General features: G+C 39.1%; 1 protein-coding gene across 2 annotated transcripts in view; it reads right to left on the reverse strand.

The window, feature by feature from the left end:
• Positions 1–12,929, reverse strand: part of CTBP1 (C-terminal binding protein 1) — a 186,890-nt gene extending 173,961 nt beyond the window's left edge. Inside the window, exon 1 of one of the 2 annotated variants that reach the window (XM_058803020.1) lies at positions 12,832–12,929. In XM_058803020.1, the coding sequence (XP_058659003.1) occupies positions 12,832–12,880 (49 nt within the window). In that variant the 5' untranslated portion in view covers positions 12,881–12,929. The remainder of the gene's footprint in view (positions 1–12,831) is intronic. The other variant, XM_058803019.1, reaches the window with a different exon arrangement.
• Positions 12,930–17,913: the final 4,984 nt, after the last annotated feature.

The following is a 17,913-nucleotide window of genomic DNA, read 5'->3' on the forward strand; positions in this document are numbered from 1 at the left end:
AATATGAGGTCCCAACAGTTCTGCCAGAAAAACTTTGTTTGTATCAATTTGTAAACTCCTTTACATCAATTCAAATTTGTAAACCCCTTTCCATCAATAGCAAAGTAGCCCAGCTACATTAAGAATAAATTTATGGACTTTCTACAAATCATGAAAACTCTGCTTCTACTGTTTTTTGAAGTCTTTATTTAAAATGCAGTTTAAGGTTTGTAAAACCACTGGCATCTGTAAACCTGGCAGCCTAAGTCAGGGTCTGTCCCATGCCTCAGCTACACTTGAAAACTTAAAAAAATTTAGAAAGCCACCTCTACTGCAGAAGGAAGGGAGGAGTATTCAGGAGCCTTTTAAATTAACTGCAACTAATAAATCAACCTCCTTTTATGCTGGATGTAATGTAGTTCAATTGTAACACCAAATTAAAGAAAGATTTTCAACAGAAAATATATCTCTGTGCTCATGGAGAAATGCTGACGAGCCTTTAATTCCTGTACCTTGTGGCAGTTCTGGTCTATGGAATTGCTGCAAAGAGGCAAAGAATTCAGAGTCCAGCTTTGATAACACAACAAGCTCTGCCACACTGGCATCAAGAAGAAAAAGAGAGAGCAGATATTAACTGCATCCAGAGCAAGGAACTGCACAAGGGACACAGAAAGAATGCCACAACATGAGGCACATCAGAGGTCACAGCTACTCCAGACTGAGGGATCAGGAATGCCCTAACTACCTGTTTGAGCATGCTTTTTAAATTAAATACCTCATTTTTGGATACTAAATATTTCATTACATTTTTGAGTAATCTGTGTTGTGTATGTGAAGTCACATATACTCAAAAGGAGTTTTAAGAGATGCATGAAGTTATTAAAAATAAGTACTCCAAAATGTAATAGCGGTCTCTTGTATGTGCCAACTGGGCTCAATTAGACCAATTCTTAGTTCAAATCTTTCCTGTTAAATTGAACATTCATAATTGACTTCTATAGAGTGAGGCTAAGCTACTTTCTTTAACTTTGAACTCTATCTTCCTATCAGAAAAATGTCAAATGTTATCGATGCAAAAGGATTAACCTGCCTGTAAGTTAAAGCAAGTTTAAGCAAAGTTACCAGTCTGCCTTGTAAATCATTTTAAAAGCGAGCTTTTAAAACTGCAAAAAATGCAAAGTTTTTATCTAGAACAATCCAACAAACTTTATTCAGCAAATATGTTTTCCAACTAGGTGGAAATTTCCAGGAGCTACAAGTCAATCATGGCTCAGGAAAGACCACAGCTTGTGTCCAACAAGCCTTTGGCACCACCAGGGGAGCTGGCATGAAAACCCCATTGGTATTTCTTTCAAAAAGGAAGAATCCACAATTTCCAGGCAGGGCAGGAGTGTTTTTCATGAGTGGTCCCTTAGTAAACTGGTAAATAATTTTAAGTTATGTGGAGAGCTATAATTTTTAGGAACATATTTGCAGGTGCTTCCATTCATAAAAGACTAATGCAAATAAAATCAAAGTGAATGGAGCAGAGTTGAACATTAAATTTAAAAATTAACATTTAATGCTAATGAATTTCAGTGGAAATCCACTTGTGTATAACCAAGCAAAAAAAAAAAAAAAAGTATCACAAAGCATAATTTAGGAAACATCAGAAAACCAGGAATGAAACAAAAATTATTTCATTCCAAGAGAAGCAGAAAAACAAAGAAAATGAGACTCAGAATTGCAGGGGAAAAGGCAGCTAAAACCACATCTGACTGCAAGACCACACACATCAGATGCACCAGTGCCTTTCTGGAGCTGCTGGAAATTTCCTTCACCAACTATTTCAGGATACAGTCCTGTTATTGATTACTGTAATCACAAGGAACCTATAAAATAACCACTGATTTATGGTTAACACAGATAAAAGGAAGCACTAAAAAACTAAAAAATTCTTCACTGGATGTTTGCAGCTCTGGAATGAACTTCCTTTCACTTCCCTCCATTGACATCTTGGATGGGGGCAAAACTCATCCAATCATCTCACATTTTGAGAAGTTTCAAAGACTGACACAAAAATTAAACAGGAAAGGATTTGGTAAACTTTAAGATTATATTAACAAACATTTCAGAATTCTAATGAAGGATTAGGTACCAAGGAAAGTTCAAACCAAGTTAGCGTCCCTTTCAAAAACATCACAATTTAATTTTATTCAGATACAGCTAAAAGATAAGGGAAGAAGGAAGAAAACATGGTCCGGAGGTATGACACACTGCTCTTAGAAATATTTATTTTAGGGCAAGTTTCTTATGAGACCAGAGGGGAGGTGTCAAGGACATGAACAGCCCAGTGATGGGGGCACTCACCTCAAAGAGAAGGACAGTCCCTAGTTTTAAATCTCCTTCCAAAACCTACACACACACAAGCACTGGGAACAGAGAAGCTTTCATTTCCCTTTCTGAGTCACTACTGAGCTTAGGTATCCCTTTTTTTTCCCCTGACACAATGAGTTGAGCTTGCATTACACAGACAGCAGCAAACAACACAGAAAGGGTAACAAACCTCTTCAAAAAAGCAATCAGCTTTGGATTGGTGATAACCTGGAACAGAAAGTTTCCCTGATCCTGGGAACACAACTTCAGCTATTGAGGAGCCACTGTTGGGAGCAGTGCTTGGAGAATCAACTTCAAGGGGGGGAACAGGATTTGGGTCTGGTGATGGACATCTCTCCCTAGGCCAAGGAGTAGTGAGGTGGCATTTCTTATTTCTGTCTGCAATTGCTAAGCACCTTTCAGACAGATTTTCAAAGGAAGCCAGGCTCACCTAATTGTGCCTGTCCATCTACCCACTGGGCTCTCCATAATTAAATCTTTAACTCGCCAGCAAATTTCAGCCAAAAGCTGCCAGTAGTCAAGGAGAATGAGAAAAAGGGCAGCAGATGAGAAGGCAGACACAAATTAGAGGCCGTGCCCTGTGAAAGGCTCCAGAAGGACATCAGCAGTAATCCCTTCTTCCACGACACCTGCCAGTCTCCAGACACGGCCTCATCAGCACACAGGCAGCTGGGAGAGGTGCTGGGACCTGCTCTGCACACCAATTTCTGCAGCAAGCACCTCCTTCTGTGCCTCCCCCCTTCTGCAGAGCAGGCTGCAGCTGCCTGCGAGCACAGGAGGCTTCTGCTGGCTCCACATCTGCCTCCAAAAAGCTCCTTCGGTTTGGGGATCCTGCCTTGTCTTTGTTTGAGGACCCTGCATTTGTCACAAAACGCACACCAAACCGCTCAAATCTGCAAGAGGAAAGAAGATTCAGAAGGTCAGGACTTGGAGCAACCTGGTCTCATGGCAGGGGTCCCTGCCCATGGCAGAGGGGCTGGGATGAGAGGATCACTGGGGTCCCTTCCAAGCCATCCTGGGATTCTGTGATCTTTAAAGCGTGTAGTGTACTTGAATTTCATCCATGAAGCACAAAGGGATTTCGAGGTGCTGATGATTTTGGATGGGTTTTGAAGTAGTGAGAAACCTGCCTTTCCTGTAACTCCTAACTTTGGGTGTCTCCATCCCTTTGCAGATCTGGACTGAGCATGTTGCTAGGCTGCCAACAACTGCCAGGCAACAAATCACAGCACACACATTGAGGCCACGCTTATAATGCAATATATTGAGCATGTTTTATTGTTAAGAAATCAATAATCTGCATTGCCATAATAAAACGTAAAATGTGATTATGTTTTTCCCAGGGGGTAGAAAAAATAAGAATAAAAAAATCTGTACATCATTTTTATTGCCTTTCCAAAGTAAAACTTATACATTCATTCTTCAATCTGTTATAAAATCAAATTAATTTCCACTATTAATGAACGAAACCTCTCTCATTGCACATGTAATCAAGAGTGATACTACTTCTTTCTGAGCTCCTTTTATTCATTGCCCCACCAAATTATTAAAACAAAGCAGTTACTATGGCAACTAATTCATTCTCTGCATTATTATATTGTTTCTAAACATCACTGTCGACTCATTCTGACTTACATGCCCTAAATTCCAGTGTGAAATTCTAAACTTCTGTCTTGTTTGTCAGCAAAGCCCTTTACAATCTATGCATTCATGCAGATAAGGACAGCTAGAGCGCAGCTGCTTTTGTTCACTGCAAGAAGCAGTAACTGTTCCTGAATGATTTGAGTTTGATAAATTGCTGATGCCTGCACGGAAGGGAAGGGCAGCACTCGGGGAACAAGCACGGCAGTCTGTGGGGCACTGCACACACGGGCAAACATGACCATCTGCAGGTTAGCTAAACTCACAGCAGCCACCAGAAATGACTGGCAGATGTTGTGGAAATTGGGCAACACCTGCCTAAGTGGTATTTGATACCCAGGAAAAAACCACACGCCTGTGACTGATGCAATCTTCAAGACAGAAAGGAACAGCAGGGAACAAGAAATGGTGATAAAATTGCCTGGGAAAAAGTTTTCTTAGCACTTAATAAAACTATTTCTTCTAATGTGCACTCCTTGACAAAAAGAGGCATTTATCGTGTATTTAATTAAAACTTATAATTATTCTTGATTACCTATTAGCAGGAGTCATAGTCTAATTGTGTTTGAGTGTCATTATCTAGCACACAAGGAAACTTTCTGACAAATACAGGTAGGATCAAAAGAATAAAGAGCCTTTACTCTTCATCATTTGCTCTCCTACTGCCATTGCCTGTAATTTTTGTGTCTTTTTTTGCTGTGTCTCCAGTTAATTGGCACAATGAAAGGTTTGAAAATTCAGTGCATGGGAGGATACTTTGAAAAATAAGCATCAGGGGAAAGAGAAACATGAATAATTTTTAACAGCTAATTTCTGGCTTTAAAAAAACATCCCAAATACATCTGCTCAAAGTCACAAGCAATTTAAATTTAGTTCTCATAGGAAAGGGTGGAAGAAGGAACCTTTTTATTTAGGTATCTGAGCAGGGCCACAAACCACTGCAGAGTTCTGCATCTCCAGCGGTACCAAAGGCTGTGTTCTCACCCGCAGCAAGTGCCAGGCATTTTCACAATTAGCAAAGCCTCATGTTTTAAAGGGATTCCAAGAGTATTACAACAGCCTGCTGCTATTTCTGTCCCAGAACATCTCTGACTGTTTTCTGTCACAGAAAGAGAAGAGGCAGAGGCAGCTTTTCTTCTCCCTGACCTGGTACCTGACTTCAGAAGAGCTGCAAGACAAAACACAGATTTCCTAACTGCAAATGACCTGTCCTTCTCTGCTGGGCACTCCCTGCATCAATCCCATCCCTCCTGTCCAAGGAGAGGCCCCCTCCGATTCAGCACTGACCTCCTGCACTGAGGACACGAGGCTGTGTGCCCTGTGCAGAAGCCTCCAGCACCAAAAGACTGTCTCCACTTTTATTTTCTTGTTTCCACTTGCATAATAGCACCCCCATCCTGACTGCACTAAGGGAGGAAACAAAATAAAATCCTTTTTTGCATCTCAGACTGCACTTCCCTGAGGATGGGAACTGCCTCTGTGAAGCTGAACATGACTGCTTTAATTAGATGAATATGTAAATTTTTCAGTATGTTTACCTAGACACTTAATCTTTGTACAGTTCGGTTTTCCAGAGCACAGTGCAAAGCAGCATCAGAGCATCTTCCCTGACCCCAGGCAGAAATAAGAACATACCACCATCAAGTACTTAAGACTTCTAAAGCTTCTAAAATTTTTACCAGCCACGCATCTGCACTGTATAAAAGCTAAATATCTAGCCTGAAAATATTTTTATTAATAGAAGAATAGGAGGAATAAATTCTCAGGAGATTATTCAGGAATTAGAGGATGAGGTGTGGTTATGTACTGGATTCTGACTCAAGTATCTGATACTACAAATACAATTAATACAACCCTGTAAAACCAGTGTCATGCTGTATTATTTTCTGTATTTAACACTGTGTTTGACACTAGCATTCAGGGAAACTATTTTGACTTCACTGCAGTGCCGAGATGCAACTTTCTGGATGGATCACAGCTGAACACAGCTGCTGTCGTAACCAAGTGTATTTTAAGTGTATTTTATTCAATATACCAGTCAGAATGCGACAACACAGATAAAATGCATGATGCTGGACACCACAAAATGGCAGTTTTTCTTTACAGCATTCATAACTTAAATCAGTGACATGAACATTTCAGCAAAACTTAAAAATCTCCGATTCTTTTCTCCATAGATTTTCCCGCCACAGATTTTCTTACTGAAGCAATGATTTCCATTAGCAGCTACTGTTTAGTATCACTTAGAGCAAAAGGGGCTTCTAAGGCAATTCCCTTTCCATACCTTGCAATACCTCTGCAATACTGTAATACTTAAGTAGATGCAAATCCAAAGCCTGTGTAGGTGAAGACTGAGATGCAGGTTGCTGCAGGAAGCCAAAGGAAAGCTAAAAACCACTTTGCACTGTAAATACTGATATAAAAAACAAAGCCAAAAACCAAACACAAGCCTGTGCATAAGCATTTCAACTCTAATTCTAATGAGATAAAGGATGCTTTTGCAGTAGGGTAAACATAACCCAAATATACAGATCATTTTCTTTGGAAAGAGGCAAAAAATCTTGTTGTGTTGAGATTCCTGGTAGCACCATTTGTTATTTTATTATTTTAAAGTCAACTTGTCTTAGTCCTTAGAATATGCTCCCTGTTCTTTGAAGGCAACTTTTATCTAATTCTCTGTATTACCACATGTTCAAAAATGCTTTCAAAGTTTTTACAAGCAATACACAGAAAAATAGTATTGTATGGTTAAAACATGCTTGTATGCAATGCACCAAAGAATGCATTTTTATGTTAAAACACTTGTAGCTGAAAGTAAACTGGTTTACTTATAGAATATTCTTCTATAGGTTTTTCATAGAAAACTCTGCTTGCTTAAACACTTTCATTTGCTACACTTGAAAGGTTTGATGGCTGTTCCTGCAGAAAGATTTTGTAGCTTTAACTATCTAATTCCTAATTTAATTTATACTGGATTGCTACAGAGGAAAGGAATTTACTCCAGTTCAAATGCTTATGTATTTGCTGAAGGCACTTAAGGTTAGAAAATCACATTTTTGCAAAGGTTAATTGGTACTTTTATAAAGGAGCTACTTTGACTTAGGAAACAAATGATAAAATATTAGGAATCTTTTAGCTCCCTCTGCTGCCCTAATCCTTCACTAAGCCACCTTCTGAGGTCTGTCCAAGACACCAGGAAATGAGGCAGCCCATTAATCCCTTTTTAAGAAACATTTGGCATATTAAGTGTGCCCAGTACAAATATCAGTACACAGGAACTCTATAAAGTACTGTTTGATTTACCATTGCCTGTGCATTTTATGATTTCCTGTCTTTCTCCACTATCTCTACAAATGAAACAATGAAGAACATGTTCAAATTTGCATGTTAAGAAAACTGAAGCTCTTGTTGTCCAAAGAACTTGACATCTGCAATTCCCACTTACACAAAGAGCAAAGGGCACCCCCTGCCTGGAAACAACATTTATTCCTCCTTCCTCTTATTTACAAATCAACTCACATGGTACAGACCAAGTTCAGTAAAAGTGCTTTTTGAAATTCAGGGAAAGCCCTGACCAAGCCATCTTCTCATTAATTGAAGAAAACTCAACTGCCCCTGCAAGGGGCCAAATCCCAGTTTACACAAACCAGATAAGATCCACCAATGGTCATGAAGAAACATTTGGTATTTCTCAACCTGGTACTTCCCACTAGTGAAAAAGCCAAGCTAGTACACACACAAGCAAAAGAAATCAGGAAAGTGAATACATTTTTCTTTTAATTAAGTCACTCTTTATTACAAGACTTCTCTATCAATTCAAATTCAAATTCAATTCATATCTGATTTTTTTCCCTTTGCATTCCTCCTGGAACCATCAACATATTCCACATGTACTACAAACTGAAGACTGATCTTATTAAATCTCAAGCAGCAAAAAGAAGCTCTAAAAACACAGATGTTTCCTTATAAAGAAAGAAAGCCCAGGCCATATCCTTGAAAAGAAACTATTCATTTATCATGCACTTTTACTGTCCTTCAAAGTGCATCACTAATCAAGCCTTCCCAAAGAAAGGCTGCCCTTCATAAAAGCAAAGACGAGAGATTTTATCTGAAATTTCAGAAATTCATCCCATCAATATGCACTTTCTTTTCCAATTTATCATCCTGGCCAACTCTTCTTTTCTAAGGTAATAAAGCATCACTGTTAAAATAGCTAAAACTCATTGCAACTTTTCTTCTGGGCACTTTTAAAAAGATGAAGCAACATGAATATATAAAGAATAACATTAACACTAGTGCTGCAAAAAAAAAAGGAAATGATTGAGCATTCTGAGTGCTAAGATGCTTTTTGCTTTATCAACAACAGAAGAAAAAAAACAAAACAAAAAGCCAAAAAAAATCCACACCTGTCTGGGGACAGACAGGGTCTTCCCAGACTTGTACCTGGCACATGTTGCTGTCTGTGCTGTGTAAATATCACACGAGGTGCTCTGGGAAGAAATTACCTAATTGGGAAAGTCCTCTGAATTTTCCAGTAACATTTCCAGCATTGTGCTGTACTTTCATCCCTAATACCTGTGCAAACAAGCAGGAAGAAATGAGAGAAGCCCCTTTCCTCCTCCACCAGTGTTCCCTAAAGCTTGGAAAGCCACCAAAAGCAGTGTATAATAAATATATAGTGCTGAGGCAGCCAAAATAATGTACTTAAAAATAATTCACAGTGTTGAGCAAACCCCTTGACAGACAATTCAGCCATTCCCCCTGCCTGCACCACCTTCTGTTCCTTCATCCATCAGCACCCAGCAAATGCAGGAGGGGTCAGACAGCCCAAGGGAACTGCCAAGCAATGGTCAGTAAAACATACACCAATTTCATTAAGGATTTCTAGAATATAAGCAAATAAACAGCATTGTTTACAGTTTGTTACAATATAAAGCACAATAATACCTTAATTAGAGATAACAACTTTTCAAAATGCCAAAAACATTTTGAATTTTTCAAATTACTCACAAAATGAACACATTTTATTTTTGCACTGTGACACTTCCAACTGTTCTGCCAAATGTATACTTCTGTAATTATGCTTTGCAATCACCAGCATCACCGGAGAGGGGGACAAAGAACAATATAATCAGTAACTAATTAATCCTTCACATGTCGTGGTACCATTCATCTCCAAGGGAAGAATCCTAAATGTTATTTTACAAATTGAGAAGTGAGTTTAATATTAGCATCTCAGAGTGCCTCAAATCATGTCCTGATGCAACAGCACAATTCACAGTTAGTGGTGGAAGTTAGAAACCAGAATTTAATACCTGGATTTTTTAAGGGACAGCCTTCAATGGCAGAACATTGAAATGTGCTCAAAAAATATGATTGCAAACAGCTTTGGGACTAGAAGCAAATATTCAATTCTATATATAAGAAATCATCAAAGGGAATCATGGGTACCTCAGAGACAAAATCATTTACTGAGCTCCATTAAGCTTTGTTATATTCAAGAATTCATGAAAAAATATGTAGTTAGTAGTAGTTAGCAAGTTATTGCAGCCCATTTTTAAGTGAATTTGCAATAGAAATAAAGTGCATCTTTAAAATATTCTCTTCTAAGAGAAAGTTCCAGAGAAGAAAGCAATGCACAGACTGATGGACAGAAAAGCTGACCAAGAAGATAAACCACCTTTAATAGTTCTACAGCTCACTACATTCCCTAAGCTTTGTAAAACATCACAGATATTTCTAATATAAAATATTTAGGTTGTGTCATGAAAAGCACATATATCAGAGAACAATTCTGCATAATTAATTTTTAAATCTGAGCAGTACCATATGTAGAAAAAAAGCCATTATAAAACAAACCAACCCCCTAGTTTTTATCCCTTTTTACATTCTTTGAAATCATCATCAGGGAAATGTGTTTACAAGCCTCAAAGAACATTTGAACACACAGACACACAGGAGCAGAACACAGTTCCAACACTTGGGGGCCAAACTGGGTTCCCACAGCTGTAAAATGTCAGGCATGTTTCCATACCTGTTGTTTTACCCCATGTTTCCATACCTGATGTTTTACCCCATGTTTCCTTACCTGTTGTTTTACCCCATGTTTCCATACCTGATGTTTCACCCCATGTTTCCATACCTGATGTTTCACCCCATGTTTCCTTACCTGTTGTTTTACCCATGTTTCCACACCTGATGTTTTACCCCATGTTTCCATACCTGTTGTTTTACCCCATGTTTCCATACCTGATGTTTTACCCCATGTTTCCATACCTGATGTTTTACCCCATGTTTCCATACCTGATGTTTCACCCCATGTTTCCATACCTGATGTTTTACCCCATGTTTCCACACCTGATGTTTTACCCCATGTTTCCATACCTGATGTTTTACCCCATGTTTCCATACCTGATGTTTTACCCCATGTTTCCACACCTGATGTTTTAACCCATGTTTCCACACCTGATGTTTTACCCCATGTTTCCACACCTGATGTTTTACCCCATGTTTCCATACCTGATGTTTCACCCCATGTTTCCACACCTGATGTTTTACCCCATGTTTCCATACCTGATGTTTTACCCCATGTTTCCATACCTGATGTTTTACCCCATGTTTCCATACCTGATGTTTTACCCCATGTTTCCACACCTGATGTTTTACCCCATGTTTCCATACCTGATGTTTCACCCCATGTTTCCACACCTGATGTTTTACCCCATGTTTCCATACCTGATGTTTTACCCCATGTTTCCATACCTGATGTTTTACCCCATGTTTCCATACCTGATGTTTTAACCCATGTTTCCATACCTGATGTTTCACCCCATGTTTCCACACCTGATGTTTCACCCCATGTTTCCATACCTGATGTTTTACCCCCTCTCCTCCTGATCATTTTCTGCCTGGCCTTCCCACTCTATTTTCCCAACCTGGCTGTTTGGTAAATGGGATTAAGGAAGCAGAGAGGTGGCTAAAAACCCCTTTTTTTCCTACATCACTTTTCAAGGGATCAATTCCCTCCATGGCATGGCCAAGCAGATTTGACCATAGGATGGATGCAGTGAATTGTGCAGGGCAGGGAAAACAAGCCAGACAAAAGAGCATCACTGGATGTGGGCACAAAGCCTGGGGGAAGCCACTGCTGTTTCAGTCCCAGTGGCTGCTGCTCTGTCACCTCTGTCCCTGGCAATGCTCCTTTCCACATCATCACACACTTTTGGCCTCTCAGGTTGTTCTGTTGCTCAACAGAATCAGCCCATTAGGAGGCTGAGATTGCACTGAGTGGGCTTTAGCTGCTCTAACTGCTGGCTGCCATCAAAAGGGACAGGTTTGTCATTCTTCTTCACACCTTGCTGATTCAGCTGACTAACACAGGCCAAAAGAAATAAAAACTAATATTCTCCATTTTTATTTGAAGAGTTGGATACAGAAACTGTAGGATGGGGAACTGAGACGGGGAGCAGAGAAGAGGAGCATGCACACTCCTAGGTCAGTTCCAGCTGATCTAACAGCAGAGATGCACAGAAAGTGGGGCAGCCTTCCCAATTTCATCATCCTCTGCAGCCAGCTCCCCATTTCTCCGAGCAGGGATCAGTCTCTGGTGAGCAGGCTCTGCCCACCTGGCCAAGCAGTCTATGTGGGAAGCACTAACAGCCTGGACCTGGTAACCATGGCTGGGCTTGGCCAGTTTTGGAAGACTGACAAGGAGATTGACCACCCAAACCAAATGTGGAGCTGCACCCTTTGATATCTGGATGAAATGTCCATTTCTCTGGCTGTGTTAGACTAAACAGCCCCAGCAACCCCACTGAGCTTTTCCAGCTGCCCCTTCCAGGCAACTGCTCTGTCAGCTGAGCAGTGACCTGGACTGAGGAATTTACCTATGGAAAATATGCCAAGGAAAAGTTTTAGTACAAATCAACTTCTCAGTATAGCTCTTGGTAGAGTCACACTCACACTGGCACAAAGAAAGGGTAAAAATCCATTGCCAGGGACTCCTCACACAACACAGCTGCTGGGAAAGGGTCTCAAGACCAATATGTGGAGGAGGCAAAGGTTTCACCCCCAGTTCACATCCTTAGCCATGATGCAGAGACCATGTGCCCACCAGTCTGTACTCAGTCTCTCATTGTGTCAAAAAAAAATTAACTATTCCCTTGCCTTTTAGTGAGAAATTAACATTTTAATATAAAAATTCATTCAGTCCAGACCATTCATTAAAAACAGTACAACTTATTCTACAACCTGCTTTCATACCAGCTCTAAAAGCCCTTTTGGAAAAAAGAGCAAGAATATGCAATTTGTCATTTGTGACCTGAGGTAAAATGAGAGATCCAAATGATTACAAGTCCTTCCACTAGAATTCACACTATTTTTATTAATACTCATTTAACATTTGGGTGTCTCCTGCAATTTTTGTTTTGTTTTCATCTGACTTTTTACTTCCTTTCAAGGACCAGATACAAGCTGTTAAATCACCCTACATGAGGCAAGCCTGTAGAGAGAGACTCCTGAGAGCACTATGTGGTCATCTTGCCCTTTTGAAATTGTTGTTTTATATTTTTGTTGTTTTATATTTTAAGTTTTACAGTGTTTGGGTAGAATGTTGTAAAATGCTAAGATGAAAGTCAACTCAACTCTAGAATAGGTCACAGACTAGTTTCTCTTATTTGTCTGGATCAGTTTCCACCCAAAAACCAGTATTTGTGCACATTCAATATTACCTCAACAGCAACTACAACTCAGTTACAAATACACAGAATGACCCAGAGCAAATATCAGTATTCCACAAAACTAACACAGTTAACATTAGAAATTGAAATGTCCAACCTTCAAATATGCGATCCAGACGTTGCCGCTTCACTTTGTGTTTGTCCATGAGAGACACAAAAGTGGAAGCTCAAAGAACGTCCCCACACAGCTTGGAGATGCTCTTCTCACACCAGGCAGAAATGCTCAGTCTTTTATAAGCTGTGAACAGAAAGATAAACTTTAAAATACATCATTTCTGGCACCTTTGTCCACTTGATCTGGAGATGATCTGTATGTAATTCAAAGAATTAAAAATCTTCACAAAGTTCTTAAATCATATTAGGTAAACTAGTATTTATTTCACAGCTGTGAAATAAATATCAGTTTACCTAATATGATTTAAGTCGAGTTGTGCCCTGTCAAAAGCACAGGGCACAACTCGGACCAAGCAGTGTGGAAATGTTCCAGGACAGCTGCTGTTCTCTGCCTTTTCACTTCAAATACTTTTCTGCCCTTCCAATGAGCATACCACCAACAAATGCAGGCACCTTAGGCAGGCACATGTTTTTATTCCTATAAATTGACAGAAACCTGTTCACCCGAGATGAAACTGGAAAGCCACAACTTTGCATCACAAAGCTCACAGTGAGAGAAAATACTTCTTTCACTGCTAACATCCAGGCTCTTGATGGCAATGAAATCCAGAGTTTCAGCCTGGAAGCTGAAGGAAGCCAAGTCAAGGGGCAGAGACACATCCTGGTGGCGAGGGAACGCCAACATCTCTATCAAGCCAATGGCACTTGGAGCAGTTTCTGCACGACTAGGCACAGCTCCTTGGCAGCAGACCCAGGCAGGCACTTTCAGATTCTGTGCAGCTGGGCAAGGCAGCAGAAGGGCAGTGCAACAAGCAGGCTGCGTTTGAAGCCAAAGCACTGAGAAGTGGGAAGGGGGGATGGGGACAGAGGAGGAAAAATCCCTCAATGAGAACCTAATTATAGCAGGAGAATGTAAAATGCAGGTGAGCAAGGGGATGTGGCAAAACTGTGGATACAGATGCTCTAAAAAGCATCATCAGAGCACCACTTTTATTCACCTTTCAATATCTGAGTAGACTTCGAGAAACAAACACAGAGCACGCTGGAGTACAAGCACTGCGCACACTAAAATGAGCCAAACACTCCACCCCCCTGATTCTCTGTATTCCTGCCCAGCAGTTTCCAACATCAGTGCATAGGATTAGATGGCCTGACAAGTGACTGAACCTAGAAATCTGCTTGTTACTTTCTAGAGGCTGAACTGCACTAAAACCAAACATAGGCACATTTCATTAACATATCATCAAGATTCATGAATTGCAAGTGAAATTATAAAGAAAAATATTTTGAGTATCAATAACTGCACATTTGTATTTGTACTATCTTTACCAGTGCATTTGTACTTTTAATAAAGTTCCTTCTTTGTGTTTGGGGTTTTTATTAAATTTAAAATTGAGTTAGTGTGCAACATTCATCATGCTTTTAACTCTTTATTTGCCTCATTGTCCTCTTCACTTTCCCCCCACACCTGTTTATCCTCAAATTCAAGATTCATCTGCTGTTTTGCACAGATTCCAGTTGAATATAACATCCCATCATGAAAGGGAGAAGAAAAATTGATGAGGAATGCAGAATGCCACTTTTTTACTTTTTAAAAAACAAAGACTGTTGCATTTTAGAAATTCACTTTTACATTTCTCAACATTGGCATTCTTCTAAAATACAGTGTTCTTTAATACTAAATGCGGTTGTGTTATAAGACTGCACAAGCATTACATCAAATCTAACATGGATTTTATAATCTTATAAGCCAACTATGTAAGTACAGAACTATATAACCAGCCTTGGCTTAAGCCAACACCCCAAACCTGTGCACAGGATCAGCCTTAAACTAGTCTTTAATTTATTTGCTTATCATTTCTGTTTTATAATCTGCTTCCTTCAATTAGAAAGATGATAGCATAAAAAGATCATAACATAGAAAGGCATAGAAACATAGAAAGATGTAAAGCATAAAACCAAAACCAGAATATAATGAACATTTTAAACACTAATCTTACTTTAAATTTGTATAGCTTATTTAATTTCCCATCTTGTAGAAACATACAGGCCTGCTGGCCTCCCTGTGCTGTGTTTTTTATTCATTCAGCAAAAGATTTTCCCACTGTAGTCACTGCATCCAAAGCTGGATGACAGCTGTGAAGAACAGACCATCTGTAACTATTGACCTACCACTGAAAGTGTCACCAGATGTTTTCTATCTGTCTTCGGGAGCTTCAAAGTCTGCCATATAAATCAAGTAATTTTTTTTGCTTTCAAGCATTGTTTTAACATTATTTTATTGATAGTAAGTTGTCATAAGTTTAAAAAATATTTGAGCAAAAAATAAATTAACATGTTAACACCATTCTAAGTTGAACCCTCACACAGTTTTATTACACATCATGTTCCAACAGAAAGAGCAGATGATGATGTGGGAAATGCTTCCCAGCAAAACAAAAGCCTTGGAATTGTGGAAGTGTTAGTTACTGCAATTGCTAAACCACAACATGAATAATTGTACTTGAGAAATTCACTAAAAATACACACACAGTGCCTGATGATCTAAAAACCTGAACACCAAATAGTATTTAAGACCAAACGTCTGTAGTTCAATATTTTAAGATTAAGTGAGAATCCAAGGGATTTAAGAGCATATTGTGCTTATCATATACGTCAAGTAGTATCTACAAAGCCATCTGAGATACCATCAATGCACAGAGCCCTTTTGAGCAGTACACATTTTAGATCAAAACACACACTGTTGCAAACAATATTAGAGTTTTTCTTTCAGTTAATCAGATTCTTTCAGTGTATTTTTCAAGAGAATAAGTCTTGGGGTATTGCTGGAGCATTTAGCTTTCTTAAGAAAGGGAAAGCTTTACTTTGAGACTTCAAGATAAAAGGAAAAGTGATTCTCCACCATATTTCCAGCAGAGAGGGCAAATCCTACAGGCTAAAGCAGAAAAGATAAACAAGTAAGTCAACTTGGAATTCACTTTCCAAAACAGATAATACTGGTAATGAATGAGGAATAAACATTAGCTGTCAATGAGAAGATCTGAAGGAAGGCCCATTCCAAAACCATTATTTCTCCAGAGTAAAAGGATAAAAAGGAAGCAAACTAAGAATTTTTTTTTTAAGAAGGCAAAACAGTAGGCTAATTATACACACCCTTTGTACGTGTGGGGTGTGACAAATTCCACAAGGAGGACTCCCCTCAAACCCAAAATGCTGCATCATGCAGTGTTGGACCATTCCCTTTGCATCAGTCTAACGGGGGAGGTTGGCATGCACCAGTTTCATCTAGGTCTGAACAGAAAAAGTGCATCACCTGTGATGAGTTACCTCACTCTGAGAGGGATGCAGTGTCACTGTCACAATTTCTGAAAAATCCCTTCGCCAGGATTTCTCTCCTGGGAAGCTGGGAAGCCTCAGAGGAAAAGGAAAACAATATTATCTCATTTGCTTCTCCTGTGTTTTGCTGCTTTGGAATGTGGTTGGAGATTGTTATCCTACAGGTGATTCTTTGATTGGTTTCATGTGAATTGTTTTTCCTCAATGACCAATCACAGCCCAGCTGTGTCGGGGCTCTGGAGAGGGTCACGAGCTTTCATTCTCATTCTTTGTAACCTTCTGTCTGTAACCTTTCTCTATTCTTTAGTATACTTTTACTATAGCATTCTTTAATATATTATAAGTACATAAAATAATAAATTAGCCTTCTAAGAACATGGAGTCAGATTCTCAATTCCTCCTTTGTCCTGGGTACCCAACAAGTCCCACAATCCAGAGAATAAACTCTCCTGAGCACAGACTTCCACCCACAGGACACAAACTGCAGAAGGCTGATTTCTACCTTTGCCCCACTGTCAGCTGCAGGCATAGATTCGTAGGCCACCCCAAACCACAAGATGAAGCATAAGAAATCAAATTCACAGAACAGAGTGACAGGTTATTAGAGGATAAGGCCATGAAGATCTGTGTTACCCCTGGGAATCTCAGCCTTCATTAACTCAGCCATTCTAGCTTCCACTCCTTTGTCTGAAGCTACACTGAATTCTTCAAATATTTCTTCTTTCAACTAACAACGATCAAAAAGTATAGTGTAAGGCTATCAAAATAAACTGTAAGTTTACTTTCCAAATTCCAAGTGCCATCAGTTCTGATGATCAAAATTTTGATAAATTTCCAAGGCAAGTCAGACTAATGCTTTACTTCTTCCTTCCCACCCAAACTGACAACATCTCTATTTTCCATCACACCTCACAAGCCTTGAAGTGCCATTCTGCACAGCCCTGGAAGCAATAAATAAATATAATCATAGTGGTTTTCCTCATGTTAGAAATACTTTAATTTCCCTAAATAATTATACATTTTGTTTTGCAGTAACTGTTTATTTCAATTAGTAAACAGACCATTTAGTCCAACCCTCCTGCCATGGGCAGAGACAACTTCCACTAGAGCAGGTTGCTCAAACCCCATCCAGCATGGCCTTGAACACTTCCAATGAGGAAGTCTCCACACTTATCTAGGCAATTGTTCCAATGTCTCATCATCTTCACTATAAAATCTTTATATTGATGTCAAGCATACCTCAACATCATTACTAAGAAATAGAAATGTATCTAAATTTCAAAATATTTCTGTGGTACAAAACAAAATATTTTGTGTTTGGCAAAAAAGAAGGATCTAATAGTGTTGATCAAGAGATAAAAGTAAAATGACATAAGAATGCTAAGAGAATTTTCTTTTATTTGAACATTAACTTAAAGATGTATTTACTCAGTAAAGATGTATTTACTCAACTTTCTGAGGCTTTGGGCTCTAATTCTGTGAAAAATGAAAAATAAAGTTTATGATGTAAGAAAGAAACAATCTGCTTTAAAAAGCTCTACAATTTGTAGCTGAACCCTTCTAATGTCAGTAGCAGCAGTATCAGTTCTGTATAAAACAGAAATTTTGGACCAGAGGACTGGTGTTTCATAATGAAACAGGTAATGCTTACATCTCAAAATTATACAGTGTACTACACCTAAGCATGGACTATAACAAAGAGAAGTATCTGAACGGTTTTTTTCTTTCT

This window comes from Ammospiza caudacuta, chromosome 4, assembly GCF_027887145.1.
Source record: "Ammospiza caudacuta isolate bAmmCau1 chromosome 4, bAmmCau1.pri, whole genome shotgun sequence".
NCBI classification, from domain to species: Eukaryota; Metazoa; Chordata; class Aves; order Passeriformes; family Passerellidae; genus Ammospiza; species Ammospiza caudacuta.